A 26,840-nucleotide genomic window follows, 5' to 3' on the forward strand; every position below is an offset into this window, starting at 1 on the left:
GTGGACCTCATAAACTGTATTTATTTTATTAGCATATGAGCTAATGCAAAAATAATAAAAAAGACAAAAAATGGAACACACACACACACACACACACACACACACACACAGTACAGAAAATATCAAATTATATAGCAGTCCTAATGAAGTGCAAAGTCACCTTTTAAGGGCCTTTTATCAGTAGATGTTTCCCCCATACCCCACAAAATACACAAGCGATTTACAAACTTACAGTATTACTGTGTACAAAAAGCATACTGTTGTGGCACTGTATATTTATTTATATATATTTCACATTTCAATTTAAACTCAAAACTGCTTTATTTACTTTTAAATCGTGATAGTCCTGATGTTGGAAATTGGCAATGCTGTTTGAAGGCTGTCAGAGTCAAAGTTAATTGAATTGAATTATCATCGTCACAGGCCAGGACAATCGTTTGAACACTTGACTTCCTTCCAGATACAATGCATCTAGAAGAAATGTAAAATATGCAAGGATTCGGTCTGCAAATGTTCTTTTGGCACTGATTAAACAGAAATTGTTTGAAGTAGACCAAGGTACTTGATGTTCCTGTCACCCGACCGCCCCTGAAACAAATGCACAGTACCGATTTTTACCCCTCTAAGGCAACTAGAAATTATAAATCAAACCAACAACGGGAAATCCAAATTCCCTCAGGTGGCCAAGAATCTTGCAGAGTTCTGTATTACATATTTTGCTTTCTGCAGCCATGACTGAAATGCTACGGTTTATAAGTCGTCATCTCCAATCCCCTCAAAGGCGTCGTTGCCATGGATATTGTTGCCACTGATGTCGTTGGAAGCGCTGATCCCTCGCAGGGTTACCGAGGTGAGCTTACTCTGCAGCAACAGAAAATAAAAGGGGGCGAAGGAAAACAATTAAGTAACAAAAATGATTACCAATCAGAGGCATAGAATAGTGCAAGGTAGTGAAATGTACCAGCACATAGTACAGGTAGCATGAGTAAACTTACTTTCATTTAATTTAGTAACACATGAATTCCATACTTTCCATCTTAAAAAAAAAAAACTCAAACAAAAACAGAAGGTTGAAGCATGGACATCAAGTGTTTTTTCCAGTATCACTCAATAAAAATTGGTCTTCAAACAAAGGTTTTCCTGTATATAATGATGTTGCTCCAATTGTATGACCACACTGCCTGTTGTATAAAGAGGATACTATTCCCTATGGGATCGCACTATCGTCCTTCATTTACTTTCACCAAATAATATAACCAGCTTTTAAGAAAATACTGTATTCAATAAACAGCTTCCCTTTCTTGTCCTCCAGTCCCCAGGATACCAATTTACAATTTTAATCTCTCTTTGCATGCCATTTTATCTCCTTGTTTTCTAGCCCTCTATCAATGCTCGATCTTCTCAGATGACTCACTTTGCGTCACACAAAACAAATAAATAATATTATATATATATATATATATATATTCAACTCACCGACAGTTTAACAACAGACTCTCTGTTTGAGTCAGGGGAATCCTAAGTGGGAAAATAAGACAAAATCATTCAATATCATACCAAGGCAGCATTACATTTACCATCCCTTGATTTTCAACAACACAGAACAGCCGATAGGTAATCTTATTTATAATCAAGTGCAGAATACTTTTTATTTATTAGACAAAATTAATGTTTTCTCTGAAGACAGGTTGTTCTTTGTTTTCGTGCAGTCTAGGGAAGAAGAGCAATAAAGTCTCAAAAGTCTGTATGTGCTGTATTGCACTGTATATTTATAGTCAAACCCGAATATAGGTTCCACACCTGTGGACGTGGGGACTTGAGGACCAGGGTTATGAAACTCAACGGGTGTTACCTAAATCTTTAACCCAAAACAATATTACAAATACAGGAACTCTGCTTACCAATAAAGGAGGAGATTTCACAGCTTGTTGACTGTCAGACCGACGAAGGGAACCATTATGACGTTTCTTCAGCATCTTGTGTATATATATATATATATATATATATATATATATATATATAAAAAAAACCAGAACAGTAAAAAAAAAGGAACAGAATAGAAATCTCAAAATAAAAAATTACAGGTTTCCAATTTTTAAATTGTACACATTTAAACTGGATTTGCGGTTTTCATACAACATTTAACCAAAGATCTAAATACCAACACAATATAGTAATAAAAATATACATACATACATACATACATAAATAAATAAAACAAACCCCCACATTACTCAGGTTTCAGATACTAACCTTCTTGATGCTGCCACCAGACTTCTTTACCATCAGTTCATCCACCATAGACTGTAGACAGATGCTCACCATAATTGCCTAGAAGTACAATGAGCATTAATTAAGCAATAACCCACACCTGGGTGTGCGGTAAGACATATCGTGCGTTGTGAGGCACAAGGCCATAGGAAGAGTGCCTTCAACCACAGAGAAGTACAGTCACATATGTAAGCCCCCTGGAGTGGGTTCTATTCATCAAAAGAAAAACATAATCACTCAGCATGGCCGTACAACAATCCATTTTTATATGCACAGTGGGGCTATCCAATTTCGCAGTAATTTCATGAGACTATACAGTTCTGATCCACTAGTAATATGTGCTAGTTAGACCCTGTGGTGATCACATGGGTGTTAATGAAGTTTAACAACAGTGGCTTACCTGCGGACTGGTAATGGTGACCCACTGCAAGCGGTCTTTACTCATGAGATACTCAAACGCCAGCTCCAGTTTAATGTCAGACTTCCCAGAGGTGCCACTATTTGCCGTACCGTTCGTCACAGGGACCTGCTGAAGATATGAAACAAAACAGTATTTTAATACAACGTTTATACAGCAAAGTCATGAGATTCAGAATCTGTCAGTTGGCAAAAACTCACTACAAATCACACAAACTACTCTGCTGAATGGTTAAATACTAAAAACAGTAAAATGACCTTTGGCCAAAGCCACTGAAAACTAAATTATGTATATAATAGATTATATATAAACATGAAATTAAAAGTAATGTATGACAGTCTCAGTACAGAATACACATACATGGTATGTTTTTGTCGGAATATAAATAATTCTACATTATAATTCACTATTCTATATTATAATTCATTTGTATCTACTTACTGAGGAAGTAACCCGCCAGCATCGCATGCGCGTCACTTTAAAGCTTCCTTCCTTAATCTGGTCATTTGGAAGTTTGACATGAAAGTTCAACTCATTGTTACCAGCACTGACAATCACATGGCAGCCCTTTTCTGGGAAGTCTGTGATGCAGGGGTCAAACTTGATGTAGCCGAAGTACTTCAGGGTCTGAGCCAAGCGGATAAACTACACAAACAAAGAAAAGTAAACAGGTTTCTTTTATAAATAGATTTGTGGAACAAGGGGTCTGTGAAAGGTCACTGTTCGACATGTCTGGCAGATGCTACCATATTCCCCACATACGTCTGTGACATTCATCCCCTTTATTTTGTAGCAGGAAATTACAATATGCAACATGTTAAAGTAAAAAAATATCCCTGGAGTAAAGAATAAGTTGTGTAGGACTTACTTTACCCCGGTGAATTAACTACAAAACAAAGGATGCCAAATAACAGTTCAAGTTTAACGTTTTGTTTATTCCGAAATAAATAGTACAAAAAAAAGTTAACGCTGCATTTTATTTATTACTTTTTGGTTTTTTTTTCATTCCTTGCCAATTCTTCACAGTAAACAGTGACCATAGACATTTTCAAAAAGTAATAACATGAGGTTTATTCTGCCTTTTAGTAGCTGAACAAGCAAACAAAACTGAAAATTTAACTTTAAACACTTCAAATAAAACAAAACGTGGAAATGGAGTTGTAAAACAAAAGGAGAAAAAAAAAAAACACTGTTTTGCTTCTCGTATATTACATTCCACATAACAAAGTTGCAACAAAAAATATATAATATATACAATCTATATAAAAATCACTATAACATTTCCATCAAGTTGGGCACTGTTTAAGTGAGGCATTTCAGAATGACGTGCTTGACTTTCTGTCCCATGGGAATCTGGCTTGCTTTAAAGCAGCACAACGCTTTTTTGACCCAGATAGCCTTCCATAGAGATCACTATGCGTGCGAACGCATAATCTGGTTTCTTTACTTTTCGCTGTCTAAAACTTTTAAATAGGAGGCATGAGCTGCTGTGTTAATCCTGTGTTTATATATATATATATATATATATAATAATAAAAAAAGTGGACAGAGTCAGGTAGTTGTATTTTATTATTATTATTATTATTATTTTTATTATTATTATTATTATTATTGTCCAAAACCCAAAGCAAATTTAAAAACTTCATCTTGATGCTTCTGAGATGACAGTTAGGCTACCATTACAGGTATTACATAATTTTGTTATCTACACTGATTTTTCACGTTTTGAGGGGACCTCTTTCTTGGCATGCTGACAAGGTATAGCCAAAATAAAATGTGTGCTCCATTATACTGGAACGGTGGGTTTGTTCTTACATGCAGAGAATTTGGGCTTCATAATGTTTCTATGTAGGCCTACATGTTGAACCACTTTTAAAGATATTAACTTTTTGTTTTTAACATTTTGGTTACTCTTCTAAAGTGGTTAAAACATTCATACATTCTTTATTAGTATTCTAGCTTGTTTACATTTGCTAGCCTTGAGTTTGATCGAAGTTCAATGTAATGGAGCACTGTGCCTTTAAGAAATGAATAATTTGAACAGAAGTAGGTGACGTCACAGATGACATGCGAGTATGTCCTTGGACTTAAATAAAAATGTGCCGTAGGTCGTAGCTTACTACAAAAGATAAGAAATAAAAGTAGTAAAGAAGAAAACTGTCTTCTGCGTGTTTCATTTAAGCGTGCAACAAACATATATTAGGACAATAGGCAATATACATATGATAATATTTGATACTGTAAATTATGAATAATTAAATTATTCAGTGTTGTGTGCAAGTGTTTGATAGAGGTCAGTGGAGCGTCTTGAGGCATGTACTGTTTTTTTTGCAAATATAAGGATGTTTAGTGTTATTTATTTTTTACTATTTGCTTAATACGCGACAGCTTTCAACAAGTTTGAAGTTGACGATAAAATCCGGTCCTGCAGAAGTCTTGCAATGCGATTTATAGCTGGAATTGAGTAGATTTGGTCGGGCGATAGCAAAGCACTCCCCCTTCTCAACCCACTTTTAGTCAACAAGCGATAGCTGCTTTTTGAAGGGCAAAAGGGGCTTGTTTTGGTTCCGCCAGATTTCGCTTGGAATTTTTCTTGTGTTTTATTATCGTGAACGCTTTCGCGTCCTCGTTCACTAAGTGCTAACTTTGATTTGGTCCAGCCCTAAACATCACAAATCTCACATATTTTTGTCATTTCTAGTGAATATGAACATCTGATGTTCGTTTGAATATTCGGATAATTTGTCCCAGCACTACTATACAGGTTAATAAACATTGCAGGTTTCACAATACCTAAATAAAAATACATGAAAGATCCTGAAATTGAATTATCATCTCTGCTCACCTCTTTTTTAGACCCTTTCTCCTGCAGAGATTTGAGCTGTCTATGCTGCTCTTTATTCACCAGGATCCAGCCTCGTTCAGTATCGGAAACCGTCTGCAGGTTGATTAAAGAAAAAAAAGTGAGCGTGTTTGAGCGAAGGAGCACCACAAATCTACATATAAATAGTAAAATAAGATTGTGCAACATTTTCAACAATACTGCACAACAGAAGCATAACCCATAGAAAAAAAAACCTGTATAAATGGGTAATTGTGTGTAAAAAATAATGTCATTGTATGTAAAAATAATGTGATATCTTGTAACAATTGTAAGTCGCACTGGATAAGGGCGTCTGCTAAGAAATAAATAATAATAATAATAATAATAATAATAGAACCCACTTTTTAAATTGCTAATTCATATATATATATATATATATATATATATATATATATATATATATATATATATATATATATATATATATATATATATATATGAAGCAGATCACATTCTTAAAAAAAAAAAAAAAAAAAAAACACACCACACACAGATAGGAGGTTACTGCAGAGGGGACGGACTCTGCCAATACTGGTATGGGAATAGATAACAGACCAAATGTTTTGAAGGAGGTAAGGTTTACTTTGCAAGGTTTTGTGAGCACTGCAAAAACAAAAGGCATCAGCACTACATTTTTTATCTACAAGTCTTCAGAACTCAAGCCTGCACAATTCCACTATAGTGCACTGTACTGTAAATAAGACCTAGGAGGAGTCACATAATCCTAGCTGAGAGATTTTAATTTATGTGTGACTGTTCTTTGATCATCTCACTCTCACCTTGTATCTTTTGAGAAAGACTTCTAAAACAATTATACAAACAGAGAAAACCTTCATATTATACCAGTAATTTAATGACCTTACTGTTTATGGGAATTATCATTTGTGAATTTAATGTTAAAAACCGAGTTTAAAATGTCCAATTAAAGTACCATAGTGCTAATAAAACAATTCCAGGAAACCTTACCTATTATATAATGCCATCATTTCTTAGGTCTCAGATTTTCCTATTTGAAAAACTCACACCATTACCGACGCGCTAAATTCTATTTTTTTTTTTTACTGGCAATTTATTTGAAGCTATTAGTGAAGAAAATGTATCAAGCGCCCCTTGGTGATACTTCAATGTTTCACAATTCTGGTCAACTTCAGTCACATAAATGAGTCGACATTGAAAACACGTCAGGTCATAGGAAAAGCAGTAATTTGGTACTTAAAGGCAAGCCAGTGCATCTAGCCTCTGGGAGTTTGAGTTCTTTTAAAGAAAATAAATATGGCATTTTTTTTTCAGGAGAAATAGATTTCTTTGTTTAAAAAAAAAAAACCCACACACACACAACACTCAAGGAGACTCATTGCCTAAAAAAAAAAAAAAAACTTCAGAATTGTTTATTACAAGGGCTCAAACTCCCAGAAGTAAGTCACCCATGTCAGATCCAGTCCTTAAGTGAAGACGATCACTAATATTATTATTTGCAAATACTACACAAAATACTACTGAAAAAATGTAATATACGTTTAACATGTGTGCATCTCATATAGGAAACTGTGAGACCTACACAGTGATGGTAATACATAGGAGATAAAATGTACTGTAATTATTACACCTGTGCACTTCCACTGGATGACTTATAATCCATGTGACGGGGTACTGCCCCGTCTTTATGATCAATGTTGGGACTGGCAGGGAGGGGGTTAAAATTCCTCCCTGCCAGGAAAACATGTGAGAATGTGGCTGGAGCCCTAATTGACTAATTAGCAATTATTGATTCATTGGGCTCCAGCCACAGGGGATAAAAGCCAGGGGAGAGGCCCTGGCTAGGAGAGAGAGTTGGTAGAGAGTTCTGGAAGGAGAGTGTTTTCTGTTTGTGCTGTGTTTTGATCCAGTGAAGGCAACGCCCAGCCTGGAAACCTTTATTTTTGTAAGTTTTTGTTTTGTGTGTTTATTTTATGTTTAAATCTTTTTGTTTGGCCCTCGTGCTGATTTATTTTGTATTTTTGTTTATTAAAAACTTTATTTTTGAACTTTCAACTGTCTCTGAGTCTCAAACCTCGGTCCATCCTGTCACATTTGGTGTCAGAAACGGGAGAGCGCCACCTGGAGCCTCAGAGCAGTAATTTTTTTTTTTTTTTTTTTTCTTGAATTTTGGGAGGTTTTTTTTTTTGGAAAATGGGGAAGAGCAGACAGCGGCAAAGGCAGGAGAAGCAGCAGCCGAAGAAATGTAGGCTGCTGCAACAACAGCCACCCCAGCTGGAGGACCCAGCCAGTCTTTTCCCCTGGTGCTCCTGGTGCGGGAAGGAGGATCATCAGTGGAGGTCCTGTCCAGATGGGCTACCAGCTGACTGGTGTGGGTACTGTGAGGTGGATGGCCACAACTGGGCAGGATGCCCCCATAATCGGGACCAGGAGCAGCTGCAAACCCCGTCCTCGGCAGCCACCCCACCACTTCCTACATCACCGCCTTCACCACCATCCCAGGAAATATGGGACTGGTTGATGCACCCTGAGGCAGACCTCTCCCACGACCTCCCCATAGTTATCAACACGCTGTGGCGTCGAGATGGGGGGAGGTGGGAAAAGTGGGAGGAACAGCATCACCCGGCGTCCTTCGCAGAGCTGGCCCTGATGGTCATTAATTACCTGGCGGTAGATATGGGAGACGCCCCAATCATTCCAATAAAGAAGGTGGAGCCGTCGTCCCGAGAGCCAGAGAGGGGTGAGCCATCGTCCCGAGAGCCAGAGAGGGGTGAGCCATCGTCCCGAGAGCCAGAGAGGGGTGAGCCATCGTCCCGAGAGCCAGAGAGGGGTGAGCCATCGTCCCGAGAGCCAGAGAGGGGTGAGCCGCTGTCCCCAGAGCCAGAAGGGGAGGAGCCGCTGTCCCCAGAGCCAGAAGGGGAGGAGCCGCTGTCCCCAGAGCCAGAAGGGGAGGAGCCGCTGTCCCCAGAGCCAGAAGGGGAGGAGCCGCTGTCCCCAGAGCCAGAAGGGGAGGAGCCGCTGTCCCCAGAGCCAGAAGGGGAGGAGCCGCTGTCCCCAGAGCCAGAAGGGGAGGAGCCCGAACGTCCACAGCCCGAAGGGGAGGAGCCCGAACGTCCACAGCCCGAGAGGGAGGAGCCCGAACGTCCACAGCCCGAGAGGGAGGAGCCCGAACGTCCACAGCCCGAGAGGGAGGAGCCCGAACGTCCACAGCCCGAGAGGGAGGAGCCCGAACGTCCACAGCCCGAGAGGGAGGAGCCCGAGCGGGAGGAGTCGGTGCGTCCACGGCCCGAGCGGGAGGAGTCGGTGCGTCCACGGCCCGAGCGGGAGGAGTCGGTGCGTCCACGGCCCGAGCGGGAGGAGTCGGTGCGTCCACGGCCCGAGCGGGAGGAGTCGGTGCGTCCACGGCCCGAGAAGGGGAAGCCCACAGGCCCAGGGCTGAAGGGACCCGCAGGGGAAGAATATAGGCTGTTCCCACCTCCACCGCCAGCAGAGGGGGAACAGTCGGAGCTGTCTATCCCTCCACCGCCAGCAGAGGGGCAACAGTCGGAGCTGTCTATCCCTCCACCGCCAGCAGATGGGGAACAACCGGAGCTGTTTCTCCCTCCACCGCCAGCAGAGGGAGAAGAGCTGCTGTTCCCGCCTCCGCCAGCAGAGGGAGACGAGTTGCTGTTCCCGCCTCCGCCAGCAGAGGGAGACGAGTTGCTGTTCCCGCCTCCGCCAGCAGAGGGAGACGAGTTGCTGTTGTTTCCGCCTCCGCCAGCAGAGGGAGCCGGGCCGCCGTTCCCGCCTCCGCCACCAGAGGGAGCCGGGCCGCCGTTCCCGCCTCCGCCACCAGAGGGAGCCGGGCCGCCGTTCCCGCCTCCGCCACCAGAGGGAGCCGGGCCGCCGTTCCCGTCTCCGCCTCCCGAGGGTCCGCTGCTGCTGCCGTCGCCTCCCGAGGGTCTGCTGCTGCTGCCGTCGCCTCCCGAGGGTCCGCTGCTGCTGCCGTCGCTTGGGGTCTTCGGGGATCCTGCTTCGCCTGGGGTCGCTACACTATGGCCGGAGCCCCACGGAGGGGAGTTGCTGGCCATGAAGAGGGGGAGGGAGGTCAGGAGACCAGCTCCCCCAGCGGCACTTTCGCGGCAAGATAGTGTGTGGCCGGAGCCCCGGAAGAGGGAGCTGCCGGCCACGAAGAATTGGGTGGTGCCGGACGTCCCACCATGGCCACCCCCATGGACACTGTGCTTCCCCCTCTTCCGGGACTGAGACTGAGGGGGGAGGTGGCCATTTAGGCCATGTTGTGCTTGGCACAAGGGGGGGGATATGTGACGGGGTACTGCCCCGTCTTTATGATCAATGTTGGGACTGGCAGGGAGGGGGTTAAAATTCCTCCCTGCCAGGAAAACATGTGAGAATGTGGCTGGAGCCCTAATTGACTAATTAGCAATTATTGATTCATTGGGCTCCAGCCACAGGGGATAAAAGCCAGGGGAGAGGCCCTGGCTAGGAGAGAGAGTTGGTAGAGAGTTCTGGAAGGAGAAGAAGAGTGTTTTCTGTTTGTGCTGTGTTTTGATCCAGTGAAGGCAACGCCCAGCCTGGAAACCTTTATTTTTGTAAGTTTTTGTTTTGTGTGTTTATTTTATGTTTAAATCTTTTTGTTTGGCCCTCGTGCTGATTTATTTTGTATTTTTGTTTATTAAAAACTTTATTTTTGAACTTTCAACAACTGTCTCTGAGTCTCAAACCTCGGTCCATCCTGTCACAATCCATTCCAAAAAGTTAAACTTTATATGGATTGTGATTTTAGTATCATTGCTTCATTGCTATCAGTACTTAAATCTGCTCTTCTAGGCTAGCCAACTCCAGATGTCTTTCCAGGTCATAATAAGACATGAATTAGGACAAAGGAAGCAGCATATCACAGATCTTCAAAGTCAAAAGAATTGTCATCCGTCATGTGTAGCCTGTATAAATTGCAAGGTGTTCTATAGCTATGCTGTAATTTATCACTTGCTTTTCAAAGGAATGAGTATGCACTTGGCAGCGACACAACTTGTCAATTACATAAATCATGGATATGTGCATTTTAGGTAGTGTAGTATGTCTGAACTTACCTGAGCATATAATAAGTTTAGTCCAACCCTGTTATCCATTACATCGTTATCATATGCTGAATCCCAGTAACTGCAAAACAATATAAAACAGGCAGAGGTGTAGTTACTGTAGTGATAGTGTGGATTCAGAAACAAAGCCTGGATATTGCCTTGGCAGATCTTTTAACCTTTTCCTCTTTAGGCTGCATACAAGAAAATAATTTAGGTTAAAGAGTAAATAGCAGGGTTCTGAAACATAGCATTATAAAACTGACCTGTAATTTCTCATTTCATTGTTAACATCCTGAAAACATTTTACACTTATAAAACTTTAAAGTGTTTTCAAAGCTCTTTTCAAAATGTCCGTCAGGTACGTTATTTAAAAGGTTGTAGCAACACATGGGGACGTATAACGCTATAAATTTTCAGAACCTCACTACTTACTCTTTAAGGTCAGCCTTTGACACACTTGCTTGACCTATAATGGAAAACTCTTATATGAGCTTCAGCCACAACCAGTTTTAAAACCAGGTCGAAGCAGCTCAGCTATCCTGCTGAAAAAAACAAACACAAATAAAGGCCATGCTTCCCTGTCACAAATATCCATATTTATTAAACCATAATAAGCAAAGAACCTTTCTGTCTAAATGTTGAGATAAGATAACTTAACACTTCTCTATTTTAAATTAGTGCAGGTAAAGTATTTAATGTAGATGATCTTATAGCTACCGCAAACAATATACAGTACTTTTTTGGTGTTTGTGAGAGTGAATCGAGTGTTCTAGCATAAATTAATCATTACATCTTCAAAAGTTGCAGCACAATAGCTATTGCTGTATTTGGAAATGCCCTTTCAATGGCTTTTAAAACAATTCATGCTGTAACTTTCAATAATGTACAAGATACATTTCTTAAATAATTATCTAGAAGAGGCTCCATATTTTAGTTTGCACTACAAATAATGAAGCACAGTATAAAAGACTGATGTAGCCCAAGTAGTACAGAGGACTCGTTTTTATATATTTCAGTTTATTATTAATAACAATAAGTCTATGAGTGATCCTCCCCCCCATTGCACATATATGACTCTTAGGGACCTAACTGTCCTTTTCTAATCACAAGGCTCCACATTACTAAGCAGGAAAGGTAACACATTTGATATTTTGATTATGAAGTGGCTGTTATTGAGGACAGGTTAGCAATGGGTTTTTACCTTTTTCGAAGGACAATCCGGTACTCTGGGTTCCTAAGGCTGGTGACAGACACAAATGGCAATTCAAACTCTTGCAGCTTTCGTACAACTAGGGATTTTGAAAAACAAAACAAGTATCACAGACACACAAGTCAAGGATAATGCATTTTCATGCAAAAGTCAAACTAGAAGAGACATTAGAAGCAGGAACCAGCTGTTCAAAACCTTTATCACAGATTGTTTTTCAAGATGCAAAGCTGTCCCTGGTTTATAACCTCATGGTGTAAAACATTAAAATTAGCCGACATGTACCAAATCAGTCAACTAACCTGACAACATCCTCTTTGTGGAGCAGAAGTACTCAAACCTTGTATTTTTTGGTCAGAAGAAGCACACACCAGGTTCACCAGTACTACTACATACAGTGCTGTTTTTCTGCATTTTTGCCAATTTTGACACTGAATGTTATCAGATCTTCAACCAAAACCTAATATTAGATAAAAGGGACCCTGAGTGAACAAATAACACAACAATTTGATACATATTTCATTTATTTATTAAAGAAAGTTCTGCAACACCCAATGCCCCCGTGTGAAAAAGTAAATCGCCCCCTTAGACTCAATAACTGGTTACGCCACCTTTAGCAGCAATAACTGCAACCAAACGCTTCCAGCACCGTGGAGGAATTTTGGCCCACTCCTTCATGCAGAATTGCTTCAACTCGGTGACATTTGTGGGTTTTCGAGCATGAACTGCTCGTTTCAGGTCCTGTCACAACATCTCAATGGGGTTTAGGTCTGGACTTTGACTAGGCCATTCCAAAACTTCTTGTTCTTCAACCATTCTGATGTAGACTTGCTTGTGTGTTTCGGATCATTGTCTTGCTGCATGACCCAGCTGCGCTTCAGCGTCAGCTCACGGACGGATGTCCTGACATTCTCCTGTAGAATTCTCTGATACAGAGCAGAATTCATGGTTTCTTCAATGATGGCAAGGTGTCCAGGTCCTGATGCAGCAAAGCATCCCCAAACCATGACGCTACCACCATCATGCTTGACAATTGGTAAGGTTCTTGTGCAAAATACCCTGACCAAATGCACCCCATTTTCAAATCAAATTAGTAACTGTCACCGTATATACCTATAACAGCAAAAGCTTACCTACACCTTAAACCGCTAATTTCAAAAGTAGGTGCTTTGAATGACAGGCGCTGTAGCTGGCAAATGAAAGTGCAGGTCGGTCTTGATGACCGACAGTCATTTTAACGAATGACAGCATTCTAGCGCTGCTTCAGTCAACGAGATCTATCAGAACAGGATGAAATGACTGACAGTGAAACTACACTAGCCTTTTAAGGGGCTGCAGAGTTGACTGACAGCAACCCCTAGCCATTCAGTGAGGAATGGAAAACGGGACGGACAGCAAGTATAAAAACTACACAGACTAGAGATGATTTCCAGATTATTATTTTTGGTAAGAAAAAAAAAAAAATAGCTAGTGGTTTTACCGATATTTATCCTATATAAAATTTATTTCAGTCAAAATATTTTTTGGGAATTTGACGTTTAACAAGCTTTACCGATTAAAATCGAAAAGTAGCAAGCCTAGTTATAAACCACAGAGTTTTGTCGTGCTGTTGTAAGATGCCTGAGTTTTGCTCCTGTTATTCACCTGTTCAAATGACTCAACAACCAGCTGAGTGTCATGTGGAAAATGAAGAGGAAGCAGACATAATCACACCCATTAAAGAGATGGCTCATGATCTTGTAGGCCAATGGTGTGTTGTGTTCTATGATGGAGATTTACGAGAAGTCAAGAATGGACAACTACATGGCATTTACCAACCTAGAGTCATTTAAATTTTAAATCCTAAAATGTCAAAATTGATGCGCATGGCAATTCTGGTGTTAAATAATTGGCAAAGAACATTTTAAATAGGTTAAACCCCCATGTTTCCTGTGGGTTATTAAAAACAGAAATAACCACATCATCTTTGTTCAGTTTTACTTTTTTGATGGCATTACATTTATAAATGTAGGATGTATACAGTTATATTCTATTACTTAATTTTCTGTAGGATTTCTCTCTCTTAAGTGATCCTTGCTGTCAATCAGCTTACAGACTAAAAAACATAACTGGACAGTCTAATTAGCTCATTCTTTGTGGATGTCTCTTTACCCCAAGCCACCATGGGAACAAACTTTATTCCATCCCTTTTTAAACAAATGAACTCTTCTTCTGCACAAGACTTTAAGCTAATTCTGAGCTACTAAGCAACTGACAATTTAACTTAGGTCAGCAAAACCAGAATTCGTTATAACATTAAATAAAACAGCATTATCCTACATACAACATTTTGTTATTTCAAGAATTAAAAAAAAGAAGAAAAAAAAGTTTCAGAAATAATGACTCATCTTGTTTTTCTTTCATCTGATATATTAATATTTTCTACATCCACAGTGCTTAATATTTACCTAAGTATTGTTTATGGTACATAATTGGTGGTTTTCATAAAAAACAAAAACTATTATGTAATAAAATGTATAATGGGTGTCAGTTACGATATAAAGCCTGTGATAAAAGTAATAGCGTTTATATTAAACTATTTTGTACATTAGAGACTAAAGAAAAGCATTTTAGAAAAAAACAGTTTTTTTGCAGCAGCATCATATTCAATAGTTTTTTATATTAAGTTTCGGTTATGAGATTCTAGGGATTTTATTCTTAAATTAAGAAAACAAAATCTATATAAAATTAACAAAATCTGGTGTGCCAATATTTGGATGCAAAACTTCAAAAGTCTGCTGAACAGGGGAATGTTTCTAAAAATAAAAAAATAAATAACTTTTTTTAGATTTAGTTTTTTTTACCCAATCTACATAGTTATTTGAAAATTCCCCATATGCACTATATAAAATAAAAGTTTCTCATGTGCATGCAAGCTCTTTCAGGGTTTGTTTACTACAAAAATTGTTTTCAACACAGACCAGGAAAAATGTGTCAATGAACAAAAAAAGATTTTTTTTTTTGTAAGCGTCTGTCAAGCTGCTGGAACCCTTCTTGGCCTGCTTTTTGGCCTCCCAAATAACTGCCACAAACCTAAATCTTTAGGAACTGCCAAATTTCAAAATCCAGACCCTTGCACTTAACCCTTGCAGTGAATACTATAACAACTTGAAAAGGGACGCAAAAGACAGAAAACTACGTTATTGGAATTCTTGGAGCCAGAACTTTCACAATCACATACAAGGAGGATTAATTTAGAAAACACGGACGTACATAAAATACTTAAAACAGCACTGGGAACCGAAACTGGAGATAACAGCGCTGTAGCTGACCCTCTATACTACTGCAGTGCTTAAGGAAAACCAATCTGGAAATAAATTGTATATTAAAACTATACACATCTGATGGGGCCTTTTTAAAGCTGGTTTACTGATGAAAGCAAATGTTTAATTTACTACCTCAGAACGTGTGTGTGTGTGTGTGTGTGTGTGTGTATATATAAAAACCCTTAGAAATACTCACAAGTACAGCCCTCATCCTTTCCCTCTCGGATCAGGAAAAGGCTAAAGTATCCAACCAGGTCATCAGGAAGACCTAACTTTGAAGTTACAGCCTACATAAAATAAAATAAAATGTATAAACATGCAGTCATAGAAAGCCAGAGCTAGGCTGTCCAAATTACGAGTGCCTGGAAAATAATGGCAACATGAACAGACAAGGCAAGTAACATTCATATCCAGTGCGCAAAGGACCAGATTACAGGAGCCACCATGTGCCTTGAAAAAAAATGTGACTTAGCTTTCAAGCCCAAACTGCAAAAAACAGGAAAACAAAAATTACCTTTCAAGTCTGTTGGTGAAACATTTCATGGTTATATTTTAACTGAGTGTGTGAAAGTGCATTTCTTCTTAGCATGAGTTGTGAATAACATACTGGTATCTCCAGTGATTGTAATGACAAATTAAAAAAAAAAAAAAAAAGCACACACACAATATAAATGTTGTGGGTTTCAGTAGAGACTAAATGTTCCACATTGTTTCGTTTTTGTACTATATATATATATATATATATATATATATATATATATATATATATATATATATAGCACAAATGTTATCTGTGTCTACTGCCTCAGAACAGAAGGTCTTTACAAGTAGACTAAATATAAATACAGACATCTATTTGACTTCTGAACTTCAAAAATTGGCAGTCTTATCAAACAGAAGGAAACAGGCCACATTTAGCATTAATTCCAAAGCAAAGCCTGCACGCCTTCGCTTTAAGGCCTCTACACACCGGACGCGATGTGACAAGCGAATGTGTTGTACGGCACACTGCACCATGACAAAAAAAAATAAAACATGTATTTGAGACGAGCCATTCACACTGCCTGCAATGCCACGAGCGACACTGAAGCAATGTAAAAAAAATAGGATGCGTCTATTTTTGCGATTTTGTCGCACGGCAGCTAGGGAACTGACCAATGAGGAACAGCTTCCCTGGCACGCCTTCAGTAAACAACGGCAGAAGAAAAGATTCTTGCAGTATCAAAATAACCCGAGCTGTACAATAAAAGGACAAAAAAAATATATAAAAGGACACTGCAATGAGGAAGAACATCTGGCAGTCCATTTCTAGGGAATTGGATATAGCTGGTGTGTAGGATTAGTTTACCTTTACTGAAATAAGTATTCTGAAAAGCTATTATGTATTCTGCATTTTTATTAGCTGTATAACAGGACTATCATATTTGCGATTTTTTGTAGCCGATGATAGTCAGGAGGAGAGTTGCCCATCACATCGCTCACGCCTGTCGCCAGGGCCGCCGAGAGCCGTCATGGGCTCCAGGGAAGGATTGGTATGTGGGCCCCCCCCCCCCCCCGATAATGAAAAAGTTAACTGGTACACATGGTACTACATTCATCTGACTTTGTAGTATACTCATCAGCACAGGGAAGAGCATTATGACATGTACTGTATATTGCAATCGCTTGATGATCAAACTAAATGGCAGTTGCATTGATAGATGGAATCATACAATTAAAGCATGAAAGACTGCAGTTTTTACAATTACATACGTCTTGCAGAACTTCTGTTTATAATGCTGTAGCTTCCTATTGCTTTGAAATAATTACAACTGGAGTTTGTACACATTTTAGGTCCTGTAGCAGTCAGACAGTCGACAATGCTTGTTTCCATTTGCTTTGTTGAACTGCGTTTAATTATCATTATACTTTAAGTAGCAATGCTTTTAAAAACTGCAATGGCAGTATCAGATTCATTTAACCCTATTCATAAATGTTTTATGCACAAACAACCACCCCTTGTCCAAGACATACACTATTATAAACAAGTCAAACTTTTATACATATATAACAACTTAGTTTTAACCATTAAAACCAATCTGTTTTTTGCCAGTTTCGTTGCCCAGCTAAAGTCAACAACACATACATTAATAAAATGTGCAGGCAGCAAAATGTAAACAAACTAAACATTTCAGTAAAAAACTGGTCTGCGAAAGTTATCCAAGTTACTTTATTTTAAAAATAGTGTGCTCAATTATAAAATCCCCCCCCCACCCTTTCTTTTCACCCAGGAACTCGAGAGCGGATGTCAGCTAACCACTGACCAGTCCTGACATCTGTAGGAAGGTCATTCCACCACTGCAGGGCGAGGGTGGAGAAGGAGCGAGCTCTGGAGGCAGGGGAGCATAGAGGAGGTAGAGACAGTCTTCTAGTGCAGGAAGAAGTAGGTAGAGAATAGTTTACGTGGGTTGTTAGTGGAGGCTTGGATTATAGATTGGAAATAAGTACATTTAGCAGAGGAGAGAGTAGAGGAGAAGGAGGAGGAGAGGAGAGTGCAGTAGAGGTCTAGGGCAGCAGGGAGTTTGGTTCTCTTCCATTTCTTTTCAGCAGATCGCAGTGTGGTTCTTGCGGAGCGGAGCACAGAGAGCCAGGTTTGGGGAGGGGAGGGGCGAGCAGGTCGGGAGGTGAGGGGACAGAGGGAGTCGAGGGAGGAGGTGAGGGTGGAGGTAGCAGAGTCTACAGAGAGTTGTGAGAAGGAGTCGATAGGGAGGGAGGTGAGAGAGAGCGGTGGAGGCAAGGACAAAGGGGGAGAGAGAGCAGAGGTTACAGTGAGAGGTGACAGTGGGGGTAGGAGGAGCAGGGAGAGGGGAGAGGCAGAGAAAAAGAGATGAAATAGTGATCAGAGAGGTCCAGGGGGGTGACAGGTATAGCCGGACTACATATTAAAAATATAACCTGGTGTCTTTTAGCCCCTCTAACTGAGCGGGTGTTACAGAAGGATAGAAGGGCAGGGTCTTAAGCCAGTTACTTATTCAATTTGCATTAACTGGATCACATGCCAACTTGCTATCTGTGCCATGCTTGCCTGCTGTTTTCGTATCAAAATCCATTTTGGGCCGGGAAAAATACATATGTGTGACATAGAGAGGTTCCCCCTCTGTCAGAATCAACTTTGAAATAAGTGGCCCAGAGCAATTTAACCCTCGAAATACCCCAGTTACTTATTCAATTTGTGTTACATTTGCTATATGCTAATAAGAAGCTGGAATGCGAATAAGAAGCTAGCCAAATAAGCAGCCAACTTCAGCATCGTTGTACTCCTGCTGCTTTGTGGAATTCTGATTTATCTTGATGTTTTCAGGTTTTGTAACTGTTGAAACCCATAGAGGCCAACATTCTTTCCCTTCACTACTCTCACTGAAAAATAAACACATAAATCAATTAATACATAAACATATTGCCATGAGATTTACAGTCCGCATTTTTAAATCTCGCGTATCTTCATGGGGCAGTACAAATCTCAGTCACCTACAAATCGGGAAGCTCTATTAGCAATGGTTTGCCACTTTATGAAAGATAACGTATGTGTTTTAAAAACTAATACCGGTAATGATGTACGTGTTCACTCAGGGTTGGTCATATAAACTGCAGTGTAAGGTATCAGAAAAATGCTACTGTATAAAAAAAACTAGGAGCAAATTAAGAGTTTTGGGTAGCAAAATACTACCAAATATACGTTAACTTCGAGCCTTGACAGATAGAGATACATAATATATATATATATATATATATATATATATATATATATATATATTATATATATATATACATATATATATATATATACACATACACATACACACACACACACACATACACAGTACTGTGCAAAAGTTTTAGGCAGGTGTGAAAAAATGCTGTAAAGTAAGAATGCTTTCAAAAATAGACATGTTAATAGATTATATTTATCAATTAACTAAATGCAAAGTGAGTGAACAGAAGAAAAATCTAAATCAAATCCATATTTGGTGTGACCACCCTTTGCCTTCAAAACAGCATCAATTCTTCGAGGTACACTTGCACAAAGTCAGGGATTTTGTAGGCATATAGGTCAGGTGTATGATTAAACAATTATACCAAACAGGTGCTAATGATCATCAATTCAATATGTAGGTTGAAACACAATCATTAACTGAAACAGAAACAGCTGTGTAGGAATAAAACTGGGTGAGGAACAGCCAAACTCAACTAACAAGGTGAGGTTGCTGAAGACAGTTTACTGTCAAAAGTCATACACCATGGCAAGACTGAGCACAGCAACAAGACACAAGGTAGTTATACTGCATCAGCAAGGTCTCTCCCAGGCAGAAATTTCAAGGCAGACAGGGGTTTCCAGATGTGCTGTCCAAGCTCTTTTGAAGAAGCACAAAGAAACGGGCAACGTTGAGGACCGTAGACGCAGTGGTCGGCCAAGGAAACTTACTGCAGCAGATGAAAGACACATCATGCTTACTTCCCTTCGCAATCGGAAGATGTCCAGCAGTGCCATCAGCTCAGAATTGGCAGAAAACAGTGGGACCCTGGTACACCCATCTACTGTCCGGAGAAGTCTGGTCAGAAGTGGCCTTCATGGAAGACTTGCGGCCAAAAAGCCATACCTCCGACGTGGAAACAAGGCCAAGCGACTCAACTATGCACGAAAACACAGGAACTGGGGTGCAGAAAAATGGCAGCAGGTGCTCTGGACTGATGAGTCAAAATTTGAAATAGTTGGCTGTAGCAGAAGACAGTTTGTTCGCCGAAGGGCTGGAGAGCGGTACACGAATGAGTGTCTGCAGGCAACAGTGAAGCATGGTGGAGGTTCCTTGCAAGTTTGGGGCTGCATTTCTGCAAATGGAGTTGGGGATTTGGTCAGAATTAATGGTCTCCTCAATGCTGAGAAGTACAGGCAGATACTTATCCATCATGCAATACCATCAGGGAGGCATCTGATTGGCCCCAAATTTATTCTGCAGCATGACAACGACCCCAAACATACAGCGAAAGTCATTAAGAACTATCTTCAGCGTAAAGAACAAGGAGTCCTGGAAGTGATGGTAAGGCCCCCCAAAGAGCCCTGATCTCTACATCATCGAGTCTGTCTGGGATTACATGAAGAGAGAGAAGCAACTGAGGCTGCCGAAATCCACAGAAGAACTGTGGTTAGTTCTCCAAGATGTTTGGGCCAACCTACCTGCCGAGTTCCTTCAAAAACTGTGTGCAAGTGTACCTAGAAGAATTGATGCTGTTTTGAAGGCAAAGGGTGGTCACACCAAATATTGATTTGATGTAGATTTTTCTTCTGTTCACTCACTTTGCATTTTGTTAATTGATAAATATAAACTAACATGTCTATTTTTGAAAGCATTCTTACTTTACAACATTTTTTCACACCTGCCTAAAACTTTTGCACAGCACTATATATATATATATATATATATATATATATATATATATATATATATATATATATATATATATATATATATATATATAAAAAATAAAAAAAAACACATATTGAAGGTGTCAAGTTCAAATCATGTGGAAAACAAATAGCAAGTCTGCCCTCATTCATCTGCACGGAACCCTTGTAGCTTAGGAGTACATATGGAATATATACCAATATCAACAGGCTTCGAGACAGTTATTGTTGGTTAACCTTTAAGAGAACCAGACAATTTTTGGTCGAAAGTTACATTCATCAGCCTTTTAGTGTTGTGTTTTTTTTATCCTTTCAAAATAAAATACTTGGATTATAATACACAGTAGAAATTCATGAAGTTATTTTATATAAGCAACGCTACATTATACTGTTTCTGATTCTACACGTTATGCCAATTTACAATTCAGTATTAAAAGTTCTTTTTTTTTTTGGTTTTTTTTCCCCCCTACATGTGTTTCTGGTTTCTTATACCATTCTGCCACTTTATAAGCTTCCCCACAGACCTCTGTCTTACCTCTAGGACGTCCTCGGTCTGGTCTGATGTGAGTATGTTCACTTTCACTTTCTGACCGTTCGACAGGTAAACATCCAAGTGAACTTCCTCCGTGGCAATCTGCTGCGTTTCCTGCAGGATAAAAGGCATGGAGAGAAGTCAGCATTATGATTCAATGTAGTGGACGGCCAAAGTAGGTCATCTCACTGCTTTCAAGGATTGCTTGTCCCTATCCCCAGGCAATGCAAGTGATCAGGGCATGGCAGGGAAATGTTGGGGTTAAAAAAATAAAGAAGAAAATAAAAAAAGGAAAGAGAAGACATGACAAATAGAAAAATAATTTTACAAAAAAGACATACAACAGACTTCCATTACTACTTTTGGTCCACATGTCAATGCTGTTACATGTATTAGTTTAAAATCTGCACACATTCAATAAGATATTAAGTGACAGGATTCAAATGAAACTGGAATAGATGTTTAACTAATGGTTTGGCAATATCACCTACTTGGACATCTATAGTAATAGTATGCATCCCCATCAAGACTAAATATAAAATTACAAAAAATCTGTATCATGATTAAGTAGATTACCTACATCCACCATACTTACATCCCTAGATCATAACACCCACTGACTTGATTTAATGTCATAGCCACGTTTTAAAACACAGAACTACCTGTTGGGCTTTTCTCAAGAAGCTGTTGAATGTTTCACTGGCTCCAAGTATAGGGTCCTGTCGCACTGTGGGAACACACATGCATACATGAACGCTGATATAGCAGTTAGCAATAACCGAATAGAGCTAATATCTGATTAAACATTTTATAGCTCATCTGAAAAAAAAATTATTAGCTCAGTACAGTCACTCTAAATCCCCTGCAATTAATCCTGTTTGGAGACAGTGCTTATGTATTAATAATACATTATTATTTTACAAACATTATTAATCAATTAACAGGTTCATATAAATATACATAAAACTAAAAAACATGTCTAATACAGTTTATAATAACAATCCACAATACTCAAGCACACAGAATAATGATCTAATGTTGGAAGTGCACCCGTTTGTTGCTTGGAGATGGAGAATTACATTGCTGTTCAGTGATCATAATCATAGCCAGACACACGGGCCGAGCAATGTCAGTTTAGCAGTCCCAAGGGCTGCGGTTTTGTCACAATCTGTCACTGCTGCCCATCTGAGCAAGTGCGGGAGACTAGAACACTGCAGCATAAGGATACGCACACAGCATGCTGGGAGGACATTTTACAAACCTTTTTTTTTTTTTTTTTTTGGTCAAACATCCACCAAGTAATTTATTGACATGGCCCAAAAAAAAATAAAACAACTTTAGGTTCTTGCTGAAATGTCTAAGTATTTTCTAAAAAGTTCTCTTTAATTCTTATGCATTCATTAAAAATCTATCATTGTTTATACTGGTGGGTAGCACTGGAAATCTCACTTAGCATTACTTTAGATTTAACCACCTTGTCTGAAATATTTCTCTCACGTGGGTCAGCACAAATTAATGCTTTTATACACTTTGAACCTGAATTTTTGTAAAGTTTAGATGCTGTGCCTTTAGTGTAGATCAAGCATGTCAAACACAGGCCTGGGGGCAAAGCAGGCTAGACAAAATGTGATTGTGCAACAACTGTGCAAAAAATACTCCAAGGAAAGATCTGTTAAAATGAGAAAGACGGGTGTCTTAACATAGTACTTCATGTTTTTATTTTACCAGCTAAAATTACAGTAATTAAGTGTTCGTCTAACATTTCCCCCCCTAAAAAGTACAAGGTCCCAACACTCCTGCATACTCACCAGCCTGCATATACTTCTCTAGCTGTTCTCTTCGCTGTTCCACTTCAGCTGGTGTGAGTGTAAAAAGTTTCTTCGGAGGGAATGCTGGGACTACATTATTACCATACTCCTTTTTTAACTGTGGGATGAGAGGTAAATAAAAGTATTAAGGTTTGATATATTTTAAACCGCCAGCCAAACAAATAAAAGGTCTTTTGAATAACCAGCCAGTAGGGTTTGAATACTTTATTTATTAAAGCTACAAGAGGCCAACAATTGAAATAAATTGCATTTTGGATGCAAGTTTCTTTCTTTAGATTAGATTTGTAGTCACTGTTTTATTACTGCATTCTCCCAGAGCTGAAATTACAAGATATAAACAAAGTTAAAGGCTTGGCAAATCAGATTTGACTACAGAAGATGTTCAGAGAGTGACCTGATTAACCCTTTCAGATGTAACAATTCTGAGAAACTACTGCTGTACACAGAGCATTTTACATCTGGGATGTTTACCATTCCTTAAACTCAGTGAGACAGAGGTAATTTCCACATTGCAGTACGATAATACTATCAAAATGCTGATAATTCTTTGCTTATAGCCATTTCAATGCCAGCTAAACTGATAAGCCCAGGATTTATACTGCACGTGTCACATGGTTCAGCTCCTTTGCACAACACTGCCTCCATGTGTCTATTTTAATTCCCAATAAAATGTCCATACCATGTAAATGAATTTGGTAGCTTGGTAAGATTGAGTCACTTAAAACGTAGAAATTCAGAAATTCTGTTGGGCATACGCAGCTTCTTACACCAGTGTGCCCTGTGCTGGAATGCCCAATGAAGCTCTGGCATGTTCTCAGCATGGAGTGCTTGTTTAAGCACAGTTCATTAGGTGATATCCAAATTGGTGTCTTGCTGCTGTATCATACAATAGGCTATATTCATGTGTAGTATTAGGGTTGGTAAATATTTTATTGGAGCACACGTATTTTAAGAATTACAAAGAGCTGTGTGACAACAGTGCCATGAGTGGTCACCATGGCAAAAATAAGTGATAAGGCAGAAACTCTGTTTATTTTGGATACTGAAAATACGGAAGTGCGGGCACGCCTATATTAATAAAAAGGCTTTAAAACGAAAACTGCAGAGTAGGCAGAAGAGAAAAAAATAACAGGACTGAGGATTACTGCGATTGGGTAATCACCAAAAACAAACAGTGTTTTCAGGTCACACCAGTGCCTGGAGAATTTTATTTTGAATCCTGTATTTGAAGTATATCAACATTATGACCTTGAGGCACTACAGATTGTACCCATTCCTTTATATTTAAAACAGCACCCTATGTTCTCTGGAATACAGACTCCCTGCTGCCTAGCACTAACAGGAAATGTTCAAGACAGTACCAGGAAACGCACACTCAGTGAACTGTGGATGTAAAGCGTTCAAACCCAGCTCAGTGTCAGTGTAGACATTTGTTCCTAAATTCGAAATGATTTTGAATTAGGCCAGCTTGGCTATATCTAATCTGCACTGTTACTTTACCTGTTCATGTAGCCCGAGAAGCTGGCTGTATCTGACCTGGCAGTGCACCACTCCGTTTATGTGGATATTGTAAGCCTGGAAAAGGAGCAAAGAACGGTAAATACAGGACAAAAAAGAAGGATATTGTTACATAATATAACAAATTTGTTACATAAACAGCTTTATGCAGCAATTTCATTTCTTAAAAATCTTTCACCTATCAGGCCTTAGCATTTCTTGACTTTCTTCCTGCAACAATGAGCAAAATTCAGACAATTTTCATAACCTACACAAATAGTCAGTGCCTGATATGCAAGGCACTGTTTAAATATAACTGTGTACGTCAGTGTAATATCAGTGAACAAAATGTGGCTGTTTGTTATTTTGTTGTCCCTTTTGCATTTTGTCTCACACAACCCGGGTCAAAGCATGTCAACCCACATCCTGAGGTGGGTCGCTGGGACTAGGGTACGACCCAGGTACGTGGCTTCACACTATGCGGGATTGTGACCCAGGTAGCCAGAACCCGGCTCTGGACTCGGGCAGAAGTGCAAGTGTGAAAGGGGCTTAAGGGTGGGATGAAATCTTGCAAATATGAAGTCACCATCTAAAATGCTTCCTGCTTGATGAGATTCTGGGATCAACAAGCTACTAACAACCAAACGAGCAAGATGGGCTGAATGGCCTCCTCTCGTTTGTAAACTTTCTTATGTTCTTATGAGACACAGCACAAGGCTTTGACCATGGAGGCAGCAGCTTTCCAAAACAACTGGTAGATTTGCAAACTCTTACTGTACAAGCGGAGATGCTTAGTAAATACTTTACTGGGCAGAACATTCCCCAAGTCAACTTCTCTGGTCACTGGTTGGGGTTATGAACCATTTCCTTTTGGATGACTACTGATCAGCAAAACCTTTGAATTTCCTGAATTTCCTGTACTCTTCTATATATATATATATATATATATATATATATATATATAGACACACACACACACACACAATATATATATATATATATATATAGACACACACACACACACACACACACACACACAACCGGTCAAAAGTTCTAGAACACCCCCATTTTTCCAGTTTTTATTGAAATTTAAGCAGTTCAAGTCCAGTGAATAACCTGAAATGGTACAAAGGTAAGCGGTAAACTGCCAGAGGTTCAAAAAAAAAGTTTAGGTTACCAAAAACTGAAAAATAATGTACATTTCAGAGTTATACAAAAAGGCCTTTTTCAGGGAACAAGTAATGGGTTAACAACTTACAGCTGTTCTGCAGCAATGGAAGTAAATTAAGCCTTGAAAGTTGATGCTAACAATTCCTACAGGTGTCCCAACTTTTGTTGATTACTTACAAACCCTCTGTCTGTATAAAAGCAGTGTTGGAACAGACTGTGTTACTACACCCTCTTAAGCATTATTTGGACAGTATTGTACTGCAGGAAGTAGTATATTGCTCTCATAATGGCGAGAAAAAGGCAATTAACAAAGGAAGACAGACAGACCATTATAACCCTTAAAAGTGTAGGTCTTTCCTTTAGAGAAATTGCAAAGAAAGCCAAGGTGTCAGTGAGTACAGTTTCCTACACCATCAAAAGGCACTTGGAAACTGGAGGAAACTCTGACAGGAAGAGTTCGGACAGACCCAAAGCCACAACAGAATCAGAAGACAAGTTTCTGAGAGTCAACAGCTTGCGTGATAGGTGGCTCACAGGACAACAGCTTCAAGCACAGCTTAACACTGGTCGAAGTAAGCAAGTCTCAGTTTCAACTGTGAAGAGAAGACTTCGAGCTGCAGGTTTGACAGGTCGAGTGGCAGTAAGAAAGCCATTGCTAAGATGGCAAAATAAGAAAAAGAGGCTTTCCTGGGCCATGAAGCACCGCCAGTGGACAACTGAAGACTGGAAGAAGAATTAAAATCAATAATTGATTTTGAGTTTCAGTGTTTTAAAATAAAATATCAAACAGAACGAAATTTCAATGTACCATTTGTAATTCAGTAATATGAGAGAATTGGTCAGGGGTCTGAATACTTTTGCAAGGCACTGTATATATATATATATATATATATATATATATATATATATATATATATATATATATATATATATATATATATAATTAAAAAAATTAAATTAAAAAAAAACAAAACAGGAAGAGTCAGCTCTCAAACCTTCAGGAAATGTGAGAACAGGCATAAAGAATTAAAGACCCCTCACACTCAGGAATTCTGGCATGAAGATGCAGACCATGTTTTTGCACAGGATTTCTGCAAGTGCTGCAGTTTCCCAGGCAGATTGCCCAGTTTCATAGGCACAAACAGTTCTTCAGCAGGATTGTCTAAGTACACAGTTTCTATGGATAAACCTTGGTCAAAAACCCTTTCATCAACAAAGTCACAGCTG

At 39.4% G+C, this 26,840-nt stretch overlaps 1 protein-coding gene across 1 annotated transcript in view; it reads right to left on the reverse strand.

Moving 5' to 3' along the window:
- Window positions 1-26,840, reverse strand: part of LOC117411590 (sorting nexin-17-like) — a 37,033-nt gene continuing 10,193 nt past the window's right edge. The window contains exons 2-15 of the mRNA XM_034019249.3: window positions 24,447-24,521; window positions 22,926-23,043; window positions 21,780-21,844; window positions 21,121-21,231; window positions 15,342-15,432; window positions 11,835-11,922; window positions 10,643-10,712; window positions 5,535-5,627; window positions 3,131-3,334; window positions 2,672-2,800; window positions 2,254-2,331; window positions 1,902-1,976; window positions 1,477-1,518; window positions 1-861 (exon numbers count right to left, since the gene is read on the reverse strand). Of these exons, the coding sequence (XP_033875140.1) occupies window positions 751-861; window positions 1,477-1,518; window positions 1,902-1,976; window positions 2,254-2,331; window positions 2,672-2,800; window positions 3,131-3,334; window positions 5,535-5,627; window positions 10,643-10,712; window positions 11,835-11,922; window positions 15,342-15,432; window positions 21,121-21,231; window positions 21,780-21,844; window positions 22,926-23,043; window positions 24,447-24,521 (1,350 nt within the window). The 3' untranslated portion in view covers window positions 1-750. The remainder of the gene's footprint in view (window positions 862-1,476; window positions 1,519-1,901; window positions 1,977-2,253; window positions 2,332-2,671; window positions 2,801-3,130; window positions 3,335-5,534; window positions 5,628-10,642; window positions 10,713-11,834; window positions 11,923-15,341; window positions 15,433-21,120; window positions 21,232-21,779; window positions 21,845-22,925; window positions 23,044-24,446; window positions 24,522-26,840) is intronic.

The sequence above is a fragment of the Acipenser ruthenus genome, chromosome 6 (genome assembly GCF_902713425.1).
Source record: "Acipenser ruthenus chromosome 6, fAciRut3.2 maternal haplotype, whole genome shotgun sequence".
NCBI classification, from domain to species: domain Eukaryota; kingdom Metazoa; phylum Chordata; class Actinopteri; order Acipenseriformes; family Acipenseridae; genus Acipenser; species Acipenser ruthenus.